General features: G+C 40.4%; 1 protein-coding gene across 1 annotated transcript in view; it reads left to right on the top strand.

The window, feature by feature from the left end:
• The window catches only part of adcy7 (adenylate cyclase 7), a 42,919-nt gene that overhangs the window by 16,226 nt on the left and 3,151 nt on the right, over nucleotides 1–23,542 (top strand). The window contains exons 3-26 of the mRNA XM_062989438.1: nucleotides 6,598–7,095; nucleotides 7,286–7,483; nucleotides 7,652–7,816; nucleotides 8,474–8,623; nucleotides 9,847–10,004; nucleotides 11,178–11,289; nucleotides 11,509–11,636; nucleotides 12,119–12,277; nucleotides 13,502–13,634; nucleotides 13,728–13,916; nucleotides 14,004–14,041; nucleotides 15,108–15,167; nucleotides 15,674–15,754; nucleotides 17,344–17,413; nucleotides 17,564–17,661; nucleotides 17,763–17,847; nucleotides 19,165–19,302; nucleotides 19,418–19,510; nucleotides 19,686–19,864; nucleotides 19,986–20,103; nucleotides 21,012–21,170; nucleotides 21,783–21,929; nucleotides 22,025–22,132; nucleotides 22,512–22,626. Of these exons, the coding sequence (XP_062845508.1) occupies nucleotides 6,931–7,095; nucleotides 7,286–7,483; nucleotides 7,652–7,816; nucleotides 8,474–8,623; nucleotides 9,847–10,004; nucleotides 11,178–11,289; nucleotides 11,509–11,636; nucleotides 12,119–12,277; nucleotides 13,502–13,634; nucleotides 13,728–13,916; nucleotides 14,004–14,041; nucleotides 15,108–15,167; nucleotides 15,674–15,754; nucleotides 17,344–17,413; nucleotides 17,564–17,661; nucleotides 17,763–17,847; nucleotides 19,165–19,302; nucleotides 19,418–19,510; nucleotides 19,686–19,864; nucleotides 19,986–20,103; nucleotides 21,012–21,170; nucleotides 21,783–21,929; nucleotides 22,025–22,132; nucleotides 22,512–22,626 (3,046 nt within the window). The 5' untranslated portion in view covers nucleotides 6,598–6,930. The remainder of the gene's footprint in view (nucleotides 1–6,597; nucleotides 7,096–7,285; nucleotides 7,484–7,651; nucleotides 7,817–8,473; nucleotides 8,624–9,846; nucleotides 10,005–11,177; nucleotides 11,290–11,508; nucleotides 11,637–12,118; nucleotides 12,278–13,501; nucleotides 13,635–13,727; nucleotides 13,917–14,003; nucleotides 14,042–15,107; nucleotides 15,168–15,673; nucleotides 15,755–17,343; nucleotides 17,414–17,563; nucleotides 17,662–17,762; nucleotides 17,848–19,164; nucleotides 19,303–19,417; nucleotides 19,511–19,685; nucleotides 19,865–19,985; nucleotides 20,104–21,011; nucleotides 21,171–21,782; nucleotides 21,930–22,024; nucleotides 22,133–22,511; nucleotides 22,627–23,542) is intronic.

The following is a 23,542-nucleotide window of genomic DNA, read 5'->3' as shown; positions in this document are numbered from 1 at the left end:
GAAACAAAGATGGGAAAGAAGGTAGAAAAAAAGGTGGATTTGAGCTTTTCAGACAAAGATTAGACCTCGTGTTTGCAAATGAAACATGAACAAAGCTCAGTCGTTTCTGTGCTTAAGCTCGCCTAAAATAAGCGACTGAACCCCATTTGGTTGCTTAGCAAAAAACATCAACACGTTTTTGTACTTTTAAAGAAAAGTGTAATGCGATTCAAGGATAATTTACCAATGGCTGCTTTTTGTGTGTTAGTGTTTCACATGGTGTCCCAACTCTTCTGGAATTGTGTTTTAAAATGAGCAAGTTATGTCATGTCAGTAAACAGCATACAGCTTTTTAATAGGGCTGTCGAAGTTAACGCGATAATAACGCATTAACGGGATCTCAATTTAACGCGATTATAAAAATTAGTGCCGTTAACGCAGATTCTAGTTCATGTTGAGACTTGACTGGTAGAACAAACGTTTTAATGTCGGACTTGCCACCGTTTTTTATTTGCGGTTTGTTAACATAATGTTACCGAGCGTGGTAGTGTCGTAGTAATGCACTTGCATAATAAAGAAGCTGCCAGTCCTCCATTCACGTAACGCTAGGACGGACACTTAAAAATCCTCCTTTTGGAGTGAACTGGTTTCATTTTTGATCAATATTATTTACCATTGGCTCAGGTACATGTCGAAACAAATGCTTTGTATTTCATTGGTTTAACAGCCTCATTTGACTCCTTATAGAGCTACCACTGGCCAATCGGAGAAGGTCCGCCCTCTAAATGCTAGTCTGTGATTGGGTGGTTGAATTTCGCCCGCCCTCTCTGTTTTGTAAACACCGCGCTACCTGAGTCAATCACTCAGCTCTCATGATCAGGAACGCGGTGAAAATGCCAAAAAGTAAACTTTTGAGGCAGCGATGAACGGACCTAAATATGAAAAGACACAACATTTAGTGAGTAAAACAGTCATTTGTTATATAATTCTTGCTTAAATTGGTCAAAAACTGTTATATGGGTTCTGGATTCATTCTGTGTGTTGCAGTAGCATGTCCCCCTGTTCCTAATATGATGTCCGGCTTTTTGGGGTGTAATGAATTTTTTTTGTTACTATGAATCTGGCCACCCTAGTCTAAACACACTCAGTTCGTGTAGAAACGTCCATTAAACCACTGGATAGTATTACTGCCTAGTATGTGAGTGAATAAAACAGTTTTCTCTTGTCCCAGCAGTTTTTAACATCAGTACATTTAGCATAAAATGTGTTCACCATTGTAATTGTAACATTTCACTTAAAAATCCTTGTTTTCTATAACATTTACACAGATTTTTTTTTATGCGATTAATCGCGATTAACTATATGAAATTCTGAGATTAATCGCGATTAAAAATTTTAATCGTTTGACAGCCCTACTTTTTAACTATTTACTAAATTTTAAGTGGGAAGAACTGCCAACTTGACGGCAATATTTATGCCACAAAGCCAAATTAACAGTGAACCGGTTTAAAATCAAAAGCATTATTGTTCTTAAGTGGTTTAGTAATAGTCCTAATCCTAAACATTATCGAGTCTCAGTATTGAGAGCTCAGGGTCTTTCTGTGTTTCTATTTGCTCTTTTTGCCTCTCTCACACACGAACACACACTCGATCTCCACCCACTCGTAACGCTGCTGGGAGTTCCCCTGTTGAGTGACCCCACCGTGGTGTAGTGAAGCTGCTATTGTCTTTATTTCCTGAAGCTAACACTCATGGTTTTTTATTAGGGTGGAAGATATTTCCTGTGATGAGCTGCACTTTCTCTGTAGGGTGATGTAAAACATTCCTTTTCCCCTTTTTCTCGTCTTTATTTAGACGCAGCCTTTATTTATTATGGTTTTAACGTCATGTTTTACACTTCGGATGCATTCATGACAGGACAGATAGTGACTGCTTACGCGAGATTCACCAGTTCACAAGTTTAATATCAAACACAGTCACGGACAATTTAGTATCACACTTGCATATCCTTGGACTGTGGGAGGAAACCGGAGCTCCCGGTGGAAACACACACAGACACGGGGAGAACATGCAAACTCCACACCCGGGAATGGAACCGAGCCACCATGACACCCTCGGACTGAGTAAATGACGACGGAGCGATGGATCATACGCCGTCGTCACAGCGTGATAATGACCTCGAAAAAGTCTGTGTTTCTAGGCAGTTGTAGCCTAGCAGGTAAGGTACTGGACTAGTAATCGAAAGGTCGCTGGTTCAAAACCCATAACTGCCAGGTTGCCCTTAAGCAAGGCCTTTAACCCTCAATTGCTTAGACAGTATACTGTCACAGTACTGTAATTCTTATGGAAAGAGTAGACGTGAGACACTGATTTTATATTGTTTGTGTTTATTACTGTATGGTTGAGATTATGTAGATCATAACTGGTTCCAGTTCTGACTGATGCTATTGTGCTTTACTTTGGCGAATTCTCAATTTCTTGTAATATTTGAATGTCTCATTACAACGTCTCTCTAGCTGGCATTTGCACCCGATGGCACCGGCAGTCTTGGGAGTCTGTGAGCATTTTTTTCTTTGTAAGAGTAAAGAAAGATAGAAAATGAGGGAGAGCTAGATTGTCAGATATACACACACTGAGCAGATGGTCCTGTGTGTTGGTGAGCAAACAAACACGACTTTATCGCGCTGCGAGTCCTACGCTCTGCTCAAGTGGACATCCGACCCTGACGCGCTGACTCTCTCTACGTTTCTAACACATGCTGCTCACTCACTCGCACACAATGTAATCTGCATAATCTGCCCGTCGATTTACAATTCATTACTGCCTCGTAAATGTATTATTTCCTTTATGATGCCTGGAAAAGACCTGTTTGTTAAACAAACCAGCACAGAGGCCTTTGATATTAACAGGTTCGTATGGTGTAGGCTATTGCAGAATTACGGAGCTCCGTCTTCCGTTGACCTTAACAGTGATAAAGGTTAAATTAAGCATAGGTTTAGTCTTCAGAATCCGAAACCATTCTTTGCTAAATACAGCATGCACGAAGAAGGTCGTTTGTTCTGGTGTTGCGTACATATAGGCGTTCAAGGAACAAAACGGATTCAATTATTTAAATATTATGATTTGAGCTGCTTCCAGATTCATGGCATGATGAGCTGGTTCAGTTGGCATCAACTTTGGACCATGATTAAGATTTAAGTGACTGAAAAAGTGGTGCACAAAACATGCACTGGTCTACAGAGATCTCAAAAGAACGTTGTAGCCTAGCGGTTAAGATAGTGGACTAGTAATCAAAAGGTCACTGGTTCAAGCCCCACCACCACTAGGTTGCTGCTCTTGGGCCCTTGAGCGAGGCCCTTAACCAATTTCAATTGCTTAAACAGTATACTGTCACAGTTCTGTAAGTCACTTTGGATAAAGACGTCTGCTAAATGCCGTAAATGTAAAAAAAGAAGTTCTATTTCACCACTGGCACACATGCGGCTATCCACTCGTTACGTATAGCACCAAGAGAACAGCACGGGCCTGAATGTTTGACCCCCACAGTGAGATTTCAGGTGATTTTGCCTGCAGTTACGTTTAAGATTCACAAACCTCTGGCTGATTCATAACAAACTGTGAACTTTTAGTGGTAAGTAAGCTTAGCCTATAGCAGTGTAAAGGTCATGAAGCTGAAAATAGCTCACAGTGTAGCAAAGGTGTGTGTGTGTGTGTGTGTGTGTGTGTGTGTGTGTGTGTGTGTGTTCTGCATTAGTGGTGGGTTTTTGTATGCATCTCACGTTGCCTGAGATTAAGTAGTTTCGCTAGGTTGACTGGTAGCGAGATTGACTTTCTGATCACCCTGCGTGGTCACACTGAGCCTCTCCTCTCACAGACGTGACCCACGACCGCTCTGTTTTGGATGGAGAGAGAGAGAGAGAGAGAGTCGGCAAGACAGTGTGGGAGGAACGTGGTTTGGGCTCAGTGCTGAGAAATACGACTTGCTCTACTTTACACCCCAACTGAACTTTTGTTTTTGCTCATTTTATTGCTCCTGATCTTCAGCCATAAGAAGCTGCCTGGTCGGAAGCACTGTCAGGCTGCCACTGTACTGTTGGGCCCTTGAGCAAACCCTTAACCCTGTCACAACTTTAAGTCACTTTGGATATTAAAACACATCCGCTAAATGCTGTGAATGTTATTAGTTATGCTGGGGAGGAAGGGGCGTGACAGCATGACTGGTTGTTTCCGATCAGGCACGTGCCACTTATATCTAACAGCCAAACTTCCTCTTTTTTTGATAAGCATAAGGAATGATTTGTGGAACCAAACTCGACTAGTCTGTCTTTCTAAACAAATCTCTTCTCTACTGTTCTCGTGTCAGTTAGTTTCCCTTGATTCTTTACTTCTCCTTATTTAAATTAAATCAGTAGACTTGCCATTAAAAATAAAACAAATTCATTGGAATGAGAAACGAGTTCACTGGTACTGAAGTTTGTTATTGTGCCACGGAATAGAACTGAATTTACTAGAAGAATAACTTGCCAAACCTGACTTAAGCCTAAACCAAGCTTTTAGAACCTTTTCTCTTGTTCTCTCTTTCTCTTGATGAATCATTAGTAGTAATTGTGATTACTAAAATCAGTGAGCCAGCTCTAGTCCAGTAAGCAGAAGTTTTTGACCTGTTATTGACCAGAGAATAAACATCCAAAAATTTAGAACTAGCCTTACATGTGATAGATCTTACTTGTGATAACTGGGTTCATCTTCTGAAAATAATGCATTTAATTACAATAACTTACAATGAAGATGCACCCACACATGGTATGTTATTAATAATGAATGGCTGAATGTATACATTTTATATTAACAAACATGTAACACTGTTTATAGCACAATTACCTTTAATTGCTTAACTGATTAGTCTGCCTTAAGAGCTTTAATTCTTTTAACTTATTTTAGAACAAGCGCTTTAAAAAACTCTTATTTTGTAAACTGCAGATTCCAGTTCATTTATACCCAAGTGGTCTAAATGCTGAATGTTCATTAGCATTTCTGTTTCATTTTAAGTCGTTTTTTATTAACCTAGCTGAAACTATTTATGTTTAATAGGTTAAATAACACAAAATTAAGTACTAAATGCTTAAAGACTATTAGATTCATTTGTGCAAATTATGCAAAAGCTCTTAATTAGACGTTGAAATATTACCAAAAGCTAATATTTTGGTTCACAATTCATACAGAGCCAGTGTCATAAAAGTATAGACGGCAAGTGAACCCACAACAACAATGCAGTGTAATAAAAGCACTTCTGTATTAGTATTAAAACATAATACTGCCAAGGAAACAAATAAAATGTTGGTTTTTAACACACTAGTGCACTTACCAACTTAAGTGGATGATTTAAAATCACAATGAGTACAAATAATACATTTGCTGATTAGCACTTTGACTGTAGCACAAATCTGCCAATTCCAAACTAAAACTGCTTGAAATCAAGAGTGCAAAAATGAAATGCTAAGCTGTACACGACTTCACTAAGGCTGTACACATGATGGGTGTGGTTTGCCTTTATACTGTCAAGCTAAGTACAGTTTCTGTCAGAGTTTGAGCAGATTGTGTTGAGATTTCAGGATGAACAGGATGATTTTTTCACCCTTTTTTTCCTTTTCCACTGATTTCTTGATTGCTTGGCATTCAGCTGGAAAGGCCATTCATACCAAGCTGTTCAGTTACCTCTATTCAGCTCCACATTGAAAGAATACAGTGTTTTCTCTCTCATGCCCACACACACACACACACACACACACACACACACAGCCACACACACACACACACACACAGGTTTGCTGGCTTGTTCTTTGCCATAGTAACTTTCAAATGAGCTTTAAAAGCAGCTTGCTGACCTCGGTGCTGAAAAGACTTCGTTTTATGTGCCACCTATAAAATGTCAGAAGCTTACTGCGTATTGTGTATATTATTATGATTATCCCTCTTTTTAACTTTTTCTTTGGCATTATCAGTATTTTCTCTTTTGTCTCGTCTCTTCCCATCTCTCGTTCTATTTGCCGGATGGTTGACGTCAGAACTCCCTACCTGTCGCAGTGCGGTTTTCAAAGAGAAGCTGATTAAAACTCTTAGACAACTCGGGTTTTGAAACACAAAGCACACAATAAAACACTTAAAGCTGCTTATTCACACTGTAATCAGCCGTCTATGATGTCTGGGTTTCAGACCGTGCACGCAGACACTGTCTGACGTCTCAGCAGGATGTGCAGAAACACGTCGAGATGCATCGGCAGCTAGTAGAAAGCTAAAAAAAATAATAGTTCAGGCTGAGCTTTTATGTATTTCACAGTCCTAGTGTAGGACTTTGTGTATAAAAGTTGTAAAAGAAATGTTGGTATTCTTAACCATATTTACACCACCTGATGCCACTTTTACAACTTTCTTTAAACAGCCTTCAGTTGTATGTGTTTGCATGAGTGTGGAAACAAGCAGGTCACAGATGGGACAGCCACAATTAAGGAGTTTTATAACCCTCACACAAAAGCAGGCACTAAAAGAAAGAGAAAGGAAGAAAAACATCATCACTCTTCTGTCTGTCCACTGATTCATTCTCCCTTTTTTATCTTCCAGAAATTTCTCTCTTTTGTCCAGTTCTGGAGGTTTCCGTGACAACCACCCTGCCATTCCACCATCCTTCGCCGAGGACGCACAACCTCCGAATCCCCCTGTTCTCCAAAGCCGGAGGGAAATAAAACAGAAGCGAATGACCGGTGAACAGAACAGAGTCGTGTGTGGATCAGACAGAATGCTGAGCAGAAATAAAGACCAAACTGGAGTTTAATGTAACGCAGTGGAACCTCGCAGGCCCTCTCACGCGCGCGTATGCAGACGTCAGAGCCGTAACCGTGTAGCCACCCCCTTGCTTGAGTGCGGTGGAGTTTGGCTGCGCTTTGACTGATCAGGATGCCGGCGAAAGGGAGGTACCTGCTGAACGAGCAGAAGTTGAAACAGGAAGTGCTCTACAGGAAGTTCTCATGCATCAGCCAGTACCAGCCGCTGGTTCTGCTGCTTGGACTGAGCATGCTCACATGCGCCACTCTGCTGGTGCTGTTTTTTAGCCTGCAACTGGTGAGTTAGACTGGTGACATAAAGTCTCACACTGCTACAAAACCAGTTAAACAGAAATACACTCACTGGTGCCCAATACACAATCTTGCTTTCACCTCAATCACACACACACACACCAGTACACTGGCACAGCTACACTACACAGCTACACACTAATGTTACATTTCAAAACTGTGTTTGTGTGTTTAAGCATGTGAACAACCATGTTGCTTTCGTGGCTGTGGTGAGCACGGCGCTGTGTGTGTTCCTGGCCGTGTTTGTGCTGGTGTGTGCAGAGGCGCTCCCTCAGAGATGGACCACGCTGCTGGGCCTGGTGGTGTGGGCCACACACCTCACGATGGGATTTACCTTTATCTATAGCACAGAGTACATTCTCCCCTGGGACCAGGTAACACACTCACACACACACTCACACACACACACACACACACACACACACACACACACTTTAATCTGAGAGTTGAAATGAAATAATGCATTCGGAGATTGTTAGTATTCACATTCTGAAGTGGCTCACATAAAAGCATCCAAATTCAAACTTTTCTATCTCGTTTAGGTGCCATTCTTCCTCTTCATCATCATCACAGTGTTCACCCTGCTGCCCTTCCAGATGTGGTATGCGGTCATCCTCGGTATCATCTCTTCGCTCTCACATATTATTGTCCTGTCAGTGCATTTAACCCTGATCACCCCCTACCAGAGCTCTTACCTCACAAATCAGGTAAGTGTGTGGCCGGATTAGTTTGTCTGATTTGTTTGTATTACATCTGGTCTAAATTCTAAGTTTTTTCAGATTTAATCTAGTATCCAAGTCCCTGATCGTATTTTACTTCCTCTACTGCGGCAGGCCTTCATTCCTGACCAAGGAGAGCCGTGATTAACACACTCCCCCTCAGACATGTCCAGTAGCCGCTTACTTCTTTTTCACCTGCACAAGGCAGGTTCATATGGAGATCAGTATCGTGCACAGAGAGTCACACACCGTCTCATTGTGCAGGTGCCATTGATCATCCAGCTGTTATGAGGGTATCCCTCTGGTTCTTCCTCGCCCGGACAAGTAATTCATTGTCCGTGTAGGTGCCTGGCCGTTAGCAGGGCTGAGAATTAAACTTGCAAATCGAGATGTCAGCACTGATGTGCTTGCTTGTTTTACTGCTATGCCACCCGAGTGGGATTGGGGTTCTCTACTTGATAAATGATAAAAAAGGAGCATTTTATAAGACACTTTTTAAACATTTAGCCCAATATTGGTCTGATACTTTTACTCAGTTAGAAAATAGTGAGAGAAAAAACCCCAGTAACCTGCATCCGTTTGTATTGGCACATGTAAAAACGTCTCTCTTTGTCTCCACTTGTGCATCCTTCCCATTCTCCGCAGCTCTTGTCGAACGCAGTGGTGTTTGTGTGTGGGAGTGTGGTGGGAGCATTTCATAAGGTTCTGATGGAGAGAGCGCTCAGGCAGACTTTCCAAGACACGCTGCGCTGCCTTGAGATCCGCATGAAACTGGAGATCGAGAAGAGGCAGCAGGTACACAAGAACAGCAGCTCTGTCAAAAACAAACGTAAAGAACGTAAAGAAGCTGATACATACAAACCGCAAAGAGATTTCATCACACACCACTGGAGAAGTGATAGAATGTTATTACTGCCCTTGGTTTTTATGCTCATGTGCTCTTAGGAATGGAATTAACATTAATAACCAGGAGAAGCAAAATACAAGGTCACTTTGACAGTCGTTTGTCTAAACAAAATCAGGCGAAAGTGAATAACGTATGTGTGTGTTTTCTATATAGTACATTTCACATTAAAGAGAGTAAAATCTCCAGCAATTAGATCCTTATGGTAAACACTTTCTCACACATTCACAAACTCGTACACTAATGCACGTGTATGTGTATAAAAGCATTGATTAAATGTACAGTACATTAGATGGATGTTAAATTTTATTTCATTTTATTACTCACACATGACGGTTCAATTAAAGTAAATACATAAGACAGGATGTATAATCTATAACTACTGTTTCATTTAAGGTATGATGTGTAGAAAGAACTTGCATTTCCATTAAATCCGTATATTAAGATGCAGTTTATTGCCCAAATATGCCAAAATTAAGACTTCACGTCCCCAATATTGGTCCCCTTTGTAGAGATGGATAAAAGCTTTTGAAAAAAAACATACTTAATTGTGAGCTTAATATACCAACAATCATTTAAATGACTCAAACCTTTAATTAAAGTACATATTTAGTTATCATAAACAATGAAGCACACTGTCTCAGTTTATCAGATCATTTTTGTGTAGGTTAGGACGTATATTATAAATCTGTTGCTGTTAGATACACTCATGCCCAGTACCCCAAAACAACAGAACATAACTTTTTAGACTGTATTAGGCAAACAGGAATCTTTTATAGACCATAAACAAGCACTAAAAGCCAGTGACAGTGTGCTTTACACCACCACTGTCTTTGCTGGTACCACCAAACCTTTTTTACTCTGACCTGATCAATAATTTGGGGTCATTTCTCTAATGAGCTGTAGTATTTTTGTATAGCCTTCTTGTATAGATTTCAAAGTTTGTACTTGCTTTGTGATTTTGGAGTCCATAGAATAAAAATGACCTAAATAAAGATTGTTGTTGTAGACTTATGTCTATATAAGTTCCAGTCACACTTATTGCTTTTAAGAATTGCTATTTTTTCGCCATTGCTTTTGCTCACCATGTGTATTGTGTGTGTGTGTGTGTTAGGAAAATCTGCTGCAGTCGGTGCTGCCCGTGTATATTTCAATGGAGATGAAGCTGGCGATAATGGAGCGCTGTAAATGCAAAGACAAGGAGGCACATCAGCGACTGGTGAAAGACAATAACTTCCATAGTCTGTACGTGAAGAGGCATGAGAACGTCAGGTAACATCACACAACACACGTATGCTTATGTATACGCACCTAGACCTCTGTGCAGCTGTGTTACTTTTACATTAAGATTATAATGAATAAATATCTACATCTAGAAGGTCCTGGGTTCGATTCCCAGGTGGGACGGTCCGGGTCCTTTCTGTGTGGAGTTTGCATGTTTACTTCGGGAGCTCCGGTTTCCTCCCACAGTCCAAAGTGTGTTAAACATGATGTTAAAATCCTAATAAGTAAATAATAAATAATTAATAAGTGGTTTGATTTGAAGATGTTCATTTAAAAAGTGATGACACACATTTGTTGGTCTGCAAAGCCAAATAGTTAATCAGATAGTGTGCACGTGTGTGTGTGTGTGTAAGCGTGTGTGTGCATGCACGTGCAGACAGGCTTGCTGCAGGAACTCTTTGATAAGCCAACATCAAAAAGTGTTTTCTTTTACAAGCACTTCCTTTACATGAAGCATAAAGCTTGATTGTTCTGTAATACTCTTGGTCCTAGTAAAGTCATTTTAAATTACAAACTGCTCGTAAAACCCCCGGTGCTTTATGACTTCGGTCAGTATGTTGGTCATGTTCTTTTCATAGCTTGTGCGGAGGTCAGCTGTTTGTTATGGTGACTATTTATACTCACTACAAGATCTAAAATAACACGTTTTGGTGCCTTTTCCCTATAAAAAAAAGGTTCCTTTCTTTTTTCCTTTCTTTTTCTCACAGTTTCCACTCTCAGCATGAGGGATTACATAAGTCATTTCTTCTTTTATTTTCTGTAATCTTTTAACAAGCTTTGGATACTCCCGGGCCTTGTTAGAGTAGCTGGAATTAGCTCAAGTACATTCATCCAGTAATCTGGGAACCTGACGAAGACACACTTCCAAAATATTCTCCCACCTAAATGTTTGGCAAATGTACTCTTACAAACTCTAATCCTCAGTATACTGAAATACATGTTACTGCTTGTTGTCCACTGAGAAAATACTACAGGAAGGATGCTGTATATATATTATAATTTTTTCACCTTATATTTGGGTTTTGAGTGCAACACCCAGCTATAAGGGTTTATTTTAGGTATAAAAACTAAAGGCACAGATTTAGTTGCAGACCATTGATCAGTTGTTAACCCAAATGTTAAAATAAATACATTTTCTCTTTTCTGTCTGTATCTTGGCAGTATTCTGTACGCAGACATTGTTGGTTTCACTTGTTTAGCCAGCGACTGTTCTCCTAAAGAGTTGGTGATCATGCTGAATGAGCTCTTCGGAAAGTTTGACCAGATTGCCAAAGTAAGTGTTTCAGTTTTCATTTCAGCAGTAGCTTTGCAAAGGCATTTTTATTTCTAGGCTGGACTAAACTGTACGGTTTAAGCCAAGTTACATTTCCTCGTATAGCTCTTTTTACAGTGGACATTGTTTTAAAGCAACAGTACAGATTCCAGGAGATTAATATGTAGGGTTCATGTAGTGGTGCAGAATTCTAACAGTCTGTTTTTTGTGTGTGCGTAGGAGAATGAATGTATGAGGATAAAGATTCTGGGGGACTGTTATTACTGTGTATCTGGACTACCTGTGTCTCTACCCAAACATGCCAAGAACTGTGTCAAAATGGGTTTGGACATGTGTGAAGCTATTAAGTAAGTGCACACCCATACCCACGTTTTCCTTTAAATGACCTCAAAACATACGTGAACACGTCAATGGATATATACACTAATGAGCCAAAACATTAGGACAACCCACCTAATATGCTGTCAAAACAGCTTTGACCCACCGATGTTGGATAAGAAGGCCTGGCTTACAATCGTAATTCTTATTACTCCCAAATGTGTTCACTGGGGTTGAGAACAGGGCTCTGCTTTGCTTTGTGCACAGGGGCCCAGTCATGCTTGAACAGGAAAGGACCTTCCCTGCACTTTTGTCTCAAAGTTGAAAGCATGTGATATATTTTCTGTAAGTGCTTTTACACACCTGTTAGAAGGGGTTTCCAAATACTTTTGGTCATATCAGTTTGTTTGAATACTACTCGAAACTACTTTTCTTACTGCTGTACTCACACTCACATACACACAAGTACACACTGACTAAATTACTCACACTATCCCATCACCCTTCGCAGGCTTGTCCGCGAGGCGACCGGCGTGGACATTAACATGCGAGTGGGCGTGCACTCTGGAAACGTACTCTGCGGCGTGATCGGCCTGCGTAAATGGCAGTTCGATGTTTGGTCGCATGATGTCACTTTGGCTAATCACATGGAGTCTGGAGGTTCACCGGGGTATGTATGTGTAGTAAATGTGCGCACATTCACCTGATCAGCAAACCTGCATTTTAAAACTCAAACAAACAAGCTGCTCCATTTTTAATACTGTCAAGATGACTTATAGATGTAAGCAGCTACTGTATCTATATGTTGTTTGATTTAAAGCAAACCCTTATCCAAAGAGATGCTGGTTTTATACATATCAGGCACCATCTACACCTGATTCCACCTGCTTTAAATACCTGGTCCTGATCTTCTCACTACAGCTTAGTGGAATCTGGTGAAACTTCTGCTTGGTTGGCATGAAAGTGGATAAAACTGAATACTCATTTCGATTTAGAAGAGGATTAATGTTGCTTAATTAATGTGGACACTGTGAGCAATCATGCGGATATGATATCATACTTTCAATCCTGGGAGGAAAGGTCCAACAATTCTAAACCCAGTCATTTTTCCTAGTCAGAGGTCAGGAGTTAAAAGCTTTAGTCGACTTGGCTTAACTGCTTATTATAATCTTTTACCAAGTGCAGTATGAAATGTGTAAATGATCAATCTCCCCTAAAAAATACATAATTACAAGGCACACCAAGTAAAATCACATTTTATAGCTCATTATACCTCCCTGAAGACTGGTGATGAAGGTGGCACAGCACTAAATTACGCTAGCCCACTACTACTGGAATCAAGGGTTGGTCGGGCGTCTAAATACATGGATGATTGACTACGTCTGAAGGTGGGAAAGGGGTGGCAAAGACCCTGTGATGGATTGGCATCCTGTACAGTCTGCTTTGCTGCTTTTTGCCCAGTGATTCTGTGGTAACCGGAACCACTGTGATCCTGACCAGGAGGAAGCGGTGGTAATATATGAAAATGGAGAAGGATGTGCTGAGGCTTAGGCACAATAAATCTTTTTGTAGTGAATATGTTCACTTATTTTCACTTGCTTTGAGTGTGGGTGTTATAAATAATTGCTTAATGCTTTCTTGAACCATCAACCAAGTTTACATAATCAAATTAGCATCTGCCAAACATTAAGAGACGGTCGCATTGCATAAGCTGTGTCACATGACACAAATGTTCTGCTTCTCTACTGCCTGGTTAACCAGGTTCTGTAATAAAATAGCAGACAGCATCTTTTACTGGATAAAATATATTTTCAAATACCTTGTATAGAAAAAACAGAAGTGAAGTATAAGTGTAGTATGACTCCTGTTTAAGCATGTGTGTGTGTGTGTTTAGCCGGGTACATATAACTGACGCCACTCTGAAGCATCTAAATAAAGCTTACGAGGTGGAGGAAGGTAACGGTCACCTGAGAGACACCTACCTGAAAGAGCTCAACATCAAGACTTACCTGGTTATAGATCCCAGGGTCAGTAAAGTTTTAACATACAGTCTGTTTTGTGTGTGTGTGTGTGCGTGCACTGTTTTGCTTTAATTTGTTCCATATATGTCTGTCTTACAGTCCAAAGATCCGTCCCAGAGCAGCCGCAACGTTCCCAAGCAGCGTGTGAGTGATGGTCTGAAGATAAGAGCGTCAGTACGGATGACGCGCTACCTGGAATCGTGGGGGGCTGCAAAACCCTTCGCACATCTCCAGAGCAGAGAGGGGTTCATGACCGATGCCATGGTGAACGCCAAGAACCTCTGCAAGGTGAACAAACACAGAAGTTCAAACAGACGTTCCTTATCATCAAATATTGCTTATAATTCATTAAAATCTTACTTTTTCTCTTGACAGGACATTCCTATGAGAACAGCACCAAAAATAACAGAAAGGTTGGTAGCACGTGGCATTTTTTGGGGGTTGGTTGGTTTGTTTGTGTGTGTGCTTTAGAACTTTAGAGCGATGTTGAGAAAAATGTTTCTCCTGCTGTAAAATATTTAAAAAATATATGTAACCTCTACGAAAATACAAACCTTATCAAAATATATACAACAAAACTCCCTCCCCTCCAAAATTCCAGCTCAGAGTCTGCAGAGGTTTTAGAAGTTTTGCTTTGAGACATAGGTGGTCTGAACCACATTTAAAATGTAAGAACGAGAGCACAAAAGTCCGAAACACCCCGAATTCACCCCAACTAAACCAAATAAACCAAAAGTACATTATTGAAAACATATAGACCAAGTTATTTACACTAGATGTAGAACAGATTGAAGAATGTCAGACACGCATCACCATAAAACAGAGAAAGACAAAGCCTACATATTCCCAATACATTAAAACAAATCCTCACCCAAGATCGTACAGAAATAATCCTCACGTTACTCAATAATATGACTGAAAACATATTATATAATGCAAGACCAATAAAACTAGATTCCTGCTGTGAATATCATAAATGTGACAGCATGGCATTATAAAAACAAACGCTAGTCATATCCAGGTACCCAGATATCACAACTCACTTGTGCAGACCCCTACTCTGACCAATTAGGGCCATACCAAACCACCCCCCAACATCCAGCGTGTGTGTTTAGCACCATAAAAAGCTGTATTTTTTCTGATTATACATCCAATTTCCAGTCAAAGTAGTTCTAATATAGTAGGACCAAATTTATATGAGTAGTTGGATGCACACTTTTTAAATACAGCTCTGGTATATAAAAAATGATAGACCATTGCAGGATTATTGGTTTCTCTGGTTTTAATTGTAAAATGTGACATTTCAAATGTGCATCTGTGGTGAAATGAGCAAGAAAAAGATGCAGTAAATGCAAGAGTGCGGTTTGCATGGTAGGAATACACACTTGACTGGTCTACTTTAATCTTCCCTTATTGTGTCATCTCTTTATGTCCTTTTAAAATCGTACATGCTTTAAGATGGACTTTTTCCCTGTACAGCTTCGATGAGTCTCTCGAGGAATCGTTATCCTTCCCCACGCCTCCGTTCAGCGTGAATAAGTGAGTGGAGCCATGCTGGATTCTCCCTGGCCCACAGTTTCACCACTAACTTCTCGAGCTTTCACTCGGTTTGTGCGACCGGACCCACGGCTAGCATGACTGCTAACAGCCACGCCTTTACTAAAGTGGGCCTTTTAGCACATGTTGGGATTTCTGCTCAGCACTAAATGAGAAATGTGTGAGAATGTGTGTGTGAGGAAACGACTTTCTCTCCCTTTTCCTTCCTAAGCCATATCAGAGCACGCTGCTGGCGTCCTCAGTGGTTTAAACGTTTAAACTAACACACGGAATCCTGCATGCCTCACCTAAGCACACACGGGTGCACACACACACACACACACACACACTCTTACAACTACCTGGTACTCACACTGGCAGCTTGGTCTTTCCCAACCAGCATGACAATGGCTGCGACCACTGTTTACCACCCTGAACACACTACAAACACACAACACGAGCTTCTCTTTCTGTGTGTGAGGGTCTAACTTGATTCCCTCCCTCGGCAGGAACAAATCCCAGAAGAGCAGGTTTGATGAGGAACTGCACAATGAGATGATCACCACCATTGATGAACTGAGTTCCAGCAAGTGAGTCTTTTCACACCAACGCAGATGTTAGCCACTATTTTTGTTAATTCATTGAAACCTGACTATAATCTTACTGTACTCGATCGGTAGAAAAAAACAACAACAGGGCACAGGTTCATTCCTCCAGCTGTAGTCAAGCAGCTCAGACTGCGGCTTTTTATTTTCTCTCACTAAAGAATGTAGTGTAGGCCGCAGCGTCTGGCTCGTCCCCAGGCCACAAAACTGGTGGGAGCAACTCCAGCGGAATGACTGGAAATTCGGATCTGTCTAAGTACCCTGCCTTTTCACTTCGCCACGACGTTCCTGAGGTTTGCCAGAGTTTAATTGCAGCCAGAGATTTTGCTTCACCAACATCAGCTCCGATTTATTTGCTGCATTTAGTGCTCGTACTCTGCAGATGAGCAGAGTCACCCCTCAGCTCCACGCATGAGCTCCTGAATGTTACTGGTACATTAAAATAATAAGATTTGGTTTAGATGTATCGTAGAAAAAAAGCTTTACTCTGTTAGTTCTGTTTGCTTTATTTAAATGTTAGGACACACTCAGCTGTAAATGCTTTCATTATATTATTATGTTTTACATTACATTTACATTGTGTAGATATCAAAACTCTCAAATACATTGCTTTATGAAAAACATATTTTTATAGTACAACTTTAAATTTTAGTAAATAACTTTGACATTAGACAGACATTTAAATTATATAAAAAGTGTATCAATGTAAAAATGCATTCAAAAAACAAACATTAATATTAATTCAGCCTGTTGTCATTTGGTAAAATGTTGCACAACTGTATGAGGCAATTGTGGCACATGTCTCCCTACAAAAACATTAAAGCTCCACCAGGTTAGTTAGATAGTCAGCAGTTTCAAAGTCCCGACATGTCTGATGTAACAAAGATCATGAATCTCAATGGTTCATTAAAATCAATCAGCTTTTGTTTGTTTTTTCAAAGAAAATTGCTGATTTTTGCAAACAAACTGATTTTATCTTTCAGTTACGTGTTTTAAAACTGAACAACCACAAAAGTTCAACCTTCTAAGCACCACCAAGCTATTTACGTCCACTCTTTTTTTGTATTTTCCTAAATTTTCCTCCCAATCTAGTCATATCCAATTACCCGAATGCATTTCGCTTCCACTCCTGACTGAGGAGAGTCGTGACTAACACACGCCTCCTCCTTCACGTGTGCAGTAGCCGACTGCATCTTTCCACCTGCACGAGACAAGTTCATGTAGGGTTCAGTCTTGCGCATGGAGAGTCACGCACTGATCTCCATCATCCCCTGAACATCAAACACCACTCTAAGCCCTTTTGTTGGCATCATTTTTATTTTATTTTCAGTTCTCCTTTATGTAAAGTCAGGAGTGTATCTGCTGAACATACAGTCTGTGTTGTTTTCAGCTCACAGAATGTGATAAGAGCTTTACTAAATGTCAAAGATGTTTCAAGTAAATACCAGTAACTATCCAGTACATTAATTTTAGTATTATGCAAAGTGATTTTAACAATTATTTAACTCTCACCTGATTCACATGCATCCCTTATTAAACGTCTGACATTCTGTGGCCTGTTTTTGTGTGTGCAGGCAGTGGGTGAAGTCAGAGGAGATCTCAGGTCTCACTTTGTGGTTTACTAAACGAGATCTGGAGAAACAGGTGAGGATCTTATATAACACCAGTGTATTTACATCATAAACAAAACAGAAACAGTTAAATCTGGACGTTGTCTGTGTATCAGCAGCACTCATTCTGTCTCACTCGTTAAAAAAATGACATGAAGTGTTAAGATGTGCGTGTGTCTCTCAGTACAGGACGATAGAAATGTCCAGTTTCAAGTACTACATCGTCTGTGCCTTCTTCATCTTCCTTTGCATCTTCATCATTCAGATGTCTGTCACCGAACAGTAAGTGAGAAGTAAACACACAAACACACGCACAAAACTGAAGGATTGTTTAATGTCTGTGGTGGTGTAACCCTTTTCCACCTCTTTTTCCTCTTTTTTAGGCGTAGGCAGTTGGGATTGGTATTTGCGCTGTTGGCATGTGTTTTGCTGTTGACCCTTGCCATCTGTTTTGCTGTTCACATTCAGGTTATTACTGACTGGCACATGCCTTTTTTTACACGCACCTATTATGGTTACTCTGCTGGTGTGTGTGTGTGCATGTGCGTGTGTGTGTGTGCGCGTCCTGAACTTCACTATTTGTCTGCAGTAATTAGATTTAATCTGCACTGAATCTAAAACGAAATAAAGCTGTTTCATTTGGGCTGCTGAGGTTATAAGGTTAGGTTATATTGTGCGAGTGCATTTCTGTACCTCATCTGAAGCTTCTGTAGATCCTGGCACATGTTGTGCCAGACTATGCGGAGAATGCCATGTGACACGGCCATACTTGCCTCTGACTGGCTGGGAAATGTTTCTGGAATGACTGTGGCCACTAAAAACAGACTGACATTTGCCACAGCGTCAGTCAGACCGTTTCTCTGACTGAGCCAGGCCTTCTCCTCCAAGATCACTGCCTGACCTCACAGATGGCAAGTCAGCCTGTATGCCCATGCTGATGTCAAGCTTGCTTGACCGTGGACAGGGACACCAGTGTTCCAGCAGCTTTTGATTAATAGCACATATCATTTTTTTGTTTATTACATCTAATCAATATGATAAATGTCTTTATAGCACAAGGTGCAATTTGTTTTTTTTCCCCAACCTTGACGAAAGAACACTGTTCCATGTATTTTAATGGAAGTCTAATCAAACAGATTTTTTATATAGGCACAGAGAAGTTACTAGATATAGATAATTATAATCTTTAAAAAAAGGAATAAGCAGACCATGCTACAAAAATTAATGATGTTATGGAACACTATACAACCAACCAAGTTAATACTTAATAATATAGTTATCTGATATTAATAGTTATGTGCATATTTTGACACCAGCAGATTTGTTCATGTTCATTATTCGAGTCCCAAGACATGTCCTTTACAGGTGTGTGAAAATAAAGTACAGGCATTTCTACAGCACTCCAAATATTATTTATTAACAAAATACAGTGATTTAATTTCTGCATTTTTAAAGATATGAAACAAACATAATAATAATAATAATAATAATAATAATAATAAGTTCAACTTATATAGCGCCTTTAACCAAGCTCAAGGTCGCTGTACAGTAATAGAGAGTGGAAACAAAACAAAAACAAACAGAAGTGTGTGAGGATAGGTTAGAAATATAGGTTCATCAACATCAAATTTAATTATTACAGACAAATAAAATCATTATATTCAGACATAATTTCAAAGCCTATTTTAAGAATCTTGGTGTTTTACTGTTGAATATATACTATTTTTAATATATTTATATATAATACACACAAACACTCATTTCTTTCACTTCTTTCTTTGTTAGAAACTCTTCCAGGAGAAGTTACAGTCCTGTCAGTGGTTATCTGCTGTTTCTGAGGCGGTGGTTAAGAAGCCTTTTGTGCGCCTGCCACTAACAACCATCACTACCACAGTTATTGTTATCATTGCCTTGTTTAACCTGGTAAATAGTACACGAGTTGGAATCAACAGCATCTATTAATAATAATAATAATAATAATTAAAGGTTGAACATTTCTGCCAACGTAATGCCAACATGTTCTGTTTCTGCTTTACAGTGCTTTAAACCCAACATTTTGTCCCCGGCTTGTATTTGGGGAAATGAAAGCAACGCAGCTCAACCACCTGAGGACTTTTTCTACTTTCTACCTGTGAGTCTCACTGTACATGCATGTAATGTTGACTAGAGTAGATGCTCATGGTTTTTGTGCATTAAATACAAACACATCACAGGCAAATGTGCAGTTACCATAATAATAATAATAAAAAAGCATTAAAAAGCAGATTCAAACCAATTCACTGTTAATTGATCTCTTTTTCTTCCAGTATTCAGTGTACAGCTGTATTCTGGCATTACTGGTGTGTGGGGTGTTTATCCGAGTAAGTTTCGAGCTGAAGGTGGCCTTCCTCTTCATCGCTACAGCCGTTTATTACATTATCATCTGCTGCACCCAAAATGATCTGTTTACCAGCTACAGCTGTCTGCTCTTTGGGAATCTCAACAGGTACACACACACACACGTGCACACATATGGTTCTGGGTTACATGAAAAACCGGCAGCTTGTGGTGTGTGTTGTTACAGTAGTGTGTGTGTGTGTGTTTGTGTGTGTGTGTAATACTCACAGTACTGAGGAGTTTGCTGCAAGTGCGCTGATAAAAGGAGGTCTGATGAAACACCCACAGATTATGAGCTGCATCTACATAACTCTGTTCCTCTTCACCATGCTGCTAATATCACGTCAGGTACTCACACACACACACACACACACACACACACACACACACAGAATTGCTTGATATGTGCACTTCATTGCATTAGGCCTCCACAAGAACGTATTCTTTATGTACAGTAGATTCAGAACGTATCCAGATTTACCCAGATTGTTTGTGTGTGTGCTTTACTGTGTCTGGTATTGAATTCTAAACAGGTATGTTTGCCATTTCTACCCATCACACCTGGATTTGGGCACTTTATTTTTTTTTTTCATGTCAAACCTCATTAATTATACGTGAAACAATGTGCTCCACACCACTACGGACTGGCTTGGCCACGTAAGGACACTCCAGTGTTGTTTTGGGTGTATGCCTTGGGCCGTTGTTGTGTTTAAAGGTGAGTCTTCGCCCCAGTTTTAGTTTATGTGCACTTTCTTCCTTAATTTGGCTAGATCTGTCCCTCAGTTCCTCCCAGTCTCACTGAGGGGCCCCATAGCACAAGTCTACCTCCAGCATGTTATGCCGTAGGAAAAAAGGAATAATTACAACCACCTCAAAGTATTTGCAATCCTTTTTGACAACTAGTTAGATTTTTTTTATATTATGAACATCCCTATTTTAAATATTATAGCAGTGCATAGATATGTGGCTAAAATGTTGCAGAAGTAGATTAAAAATTGGCCATACGACTGTTTAATTTCACCTAAACTAAACTTGTTATGTACTCTAATAGTGGGCGGTCACATTGTTGACAAGTGCTGCTGTGTCTCAATCACGTAAAGCCAAACTTTAATTGCTGCAGTTTGTCCAGTTCTTGTTTTTGGTACTAGTACTAGTCCCAGAATGAATGTAGTTATCATTTGTGTCTACTAGATAATACCCTTTAATACAAAATAAGTGTTTTTACTGAATGGCATCACCCGTGCTTTTGCTCGCAGGATGAGTTTTGCTGCCGCCAGGACTTCCTCCTAAAGAACAAGAACCGGACGGATAAGGACGAGATTGAGCTTTGTGAGAATCTGACTCGGCTGCTGCTTGAGAACGTCCTCCCGGCTCACGTGGCATCGTTGTTTGTGGGCGAGAACAAAAAGAACGAGGTGGGGCTGCTCTCCACTAACACTTTACTAAACCAGAAGTACAAGGTAGGGACCAGCGTGGGATTAAAATCAGTTCAGTCGTCCCTTCCATTCGGCTCGGCCTTTCATAGCATGCTGTTGTCTATCATATCAGATCATGGCATGCTGTAATGTACAGTAGTAAGTGTGCTCCTCACTTCTGATCGATTTCTGTGGAATCTTCTGGTCCAAGTTTGTGGCACGAATATGTTACACTAGCACACATGTTTCCATTACATTAGAATTTAGAAATGAGTTGAGGAGAAGCTATTGCTTTGTTTTTGTCCATGGGTCTGTATAAACAGGGTAGCATGGTGGCACAACTGAGAAATCCAGATCTGATCTACTTTAGTGCTGCTGTTAGTAGGAATTAGTTCACATCTTCCAGCCAATCAGAAATCCTGATTTTCTGTGGCCGTGGTATGATGTAGGGTACTTGCGCAGTTTAGTATGTACTCCATATTTCTACACCCCACACTCGTGTTCCTTTTCCATCTCTTCATGTCCCACCTGTGTTTGTACTGGATTGATTTCGTGTGTTGCACGTGCAGCTTGTGCAGTAAAACCCTGACCGTGTACGTGTTTGCTCTTTAGGATCTGTACTACAAGTCTTACGACTGCGTGTGCGTGATGTTCGCGTCCGTTCCCGACTTTAAGGAGTTCTACACGGAGTGTGACATTAATAAAGAGGGACTGGAGTGTCTGCGGCTTCTGAACGAGATCATCGCCGATTTTGATGAGGTGAGCCGTCAGATCAAACTCCCGATCTAACTCGGCGCTCTTAAATGGAATGGCTTTTTAACCCTAATTCCCTTCTTTCCCCTCACTGTCTTCAGCTGCTATCTAAGCCTAAGTTTAGTGGTGTGGAGAAGATTAAGACTATTGGGAGCACATATATGGCTGCTGTGGGGCTCAGTGGAACACAAGGACAAGAAAATAATCAGGTGAGCTACAACAAAGTGTGCAGTATAGCTTTAAATAAATGTGTTGGGCCAGTAGTAAATATGCTAATAAAATTCTATGCATGTATTATATTTGTAATATATTATGTATACACATATAGGATGGATAACTTTATATATAACAAACACTGAATTTGCTTTATGCTCTCAAAACATGGAGTTATATTTGAAGTCTAATATATTTACACTCCACCTGATTGCTCGTAAAACAGCTAATTATCAGAAATATGATTAACCCGTGATGACCATTAACTTCTAATTACCTCGATCTGGTTTGTACTACTCGCACACACATATTAGTCAGTGTGTGTGTGTGTGTGTGTTCGTTCATGTTGTAAGTATGAGGGCTGTGTGTTGGCAGGACCGGGAGAGGCAGCAGGCACAGATTGGCATCATGGTGGAGTTTGCCATCGCTCTGATGGGGAAGCTGGACGGCATCAACAGGCACTCGTTTAACAGTTTTAGGCTGCGTGTGGGTGAGTGCCGTGCACACGCACACACACATGCACCCACCCACCCACATACACGTTCGTATACAGTTTTAATTACTCTGCCAGAAATGCCTGACAGGAACCAGAGACACACGCACTCGTACACTGGCAGCATCAATTCCTGATAATTGAACTGTGTGGTCGTTTCTGTTTCCTCCTCTGTCAGCGTGTAATGTCTCAGTGTTCAGCGTGTTCTTATCATCCTCAACAAGGCAAGAACAGTAAAACTGATTTTATGATTTTATCATTTTTATCATTTATCATAGTTTAAAAATCATTTAAACTATTAGTTTAGCCTGGTTGCTCATGATTCCACTTATGCAAATACGCTCATATTTACACACATTTGGATATGAGACAGATATGACTTTGACAGCTTCATAAGTTCATTTATGCTTCGCCTTGGCCAGGGCAAGTCCGGTTCCACCGAGTGACAGTCTGTTGCAAGACTGTCCACCAGACAAAGCCAATCATGTCTGTATAGATGCCAGGCTCAGCAATAGTGGGCGAGTGTAACAGATTGCTGTGCCACACGGTCTTGTGAATAGTTTTACGCATTTTATAATTGTACAGAGTCGCCTCACAGCAAGAAGGTCCTTGGTTCCGTTCTCAGGTGGAATGGTCCGGGTCCTTTCTGTGTGGAGTTTGCATGTTCTCCCCGTGTCTGTGTGGGTTTCCTGCGGGAGCTCCGGTTTCCTCCCACAGTACAAATACTTTGTATACTTTGGATTTTCCATGGAAGTAAATAGCAGCTGGAAAAAAACAATATCCAACATCTGGACGCTTCAGTTCTTTGGTTTATTGTCAATTTAAACAATGATTTTGTCTTAGTGCCCAAATGTGTCATCAGTGATGCTTTGATTCCTGAAGGGTTCATCAGTTGGTCTAGATTTTCCAATGA

Source organism: Trichomycterus rosablanca, chromosome 27, assembly GCF_030014385.1.
Source record: "Trichomycterus rosablanca isolate fTriRos1 chromosome 27, fTriRos1.hap1, whole genome shotgun sequence".
Lineage (NCBI taxonomy): Eukaryota > Metazoa > Chordata > Actinopteri > Siluriformes > Trichomycteridae > Trichomycterus > Trichomycterus rosablanca.
The sequence above is the reverse complement of the archived record's forward strand: the minus strand, read 5'-3'. Positions and strand labels throughout refer to the sequence as shown.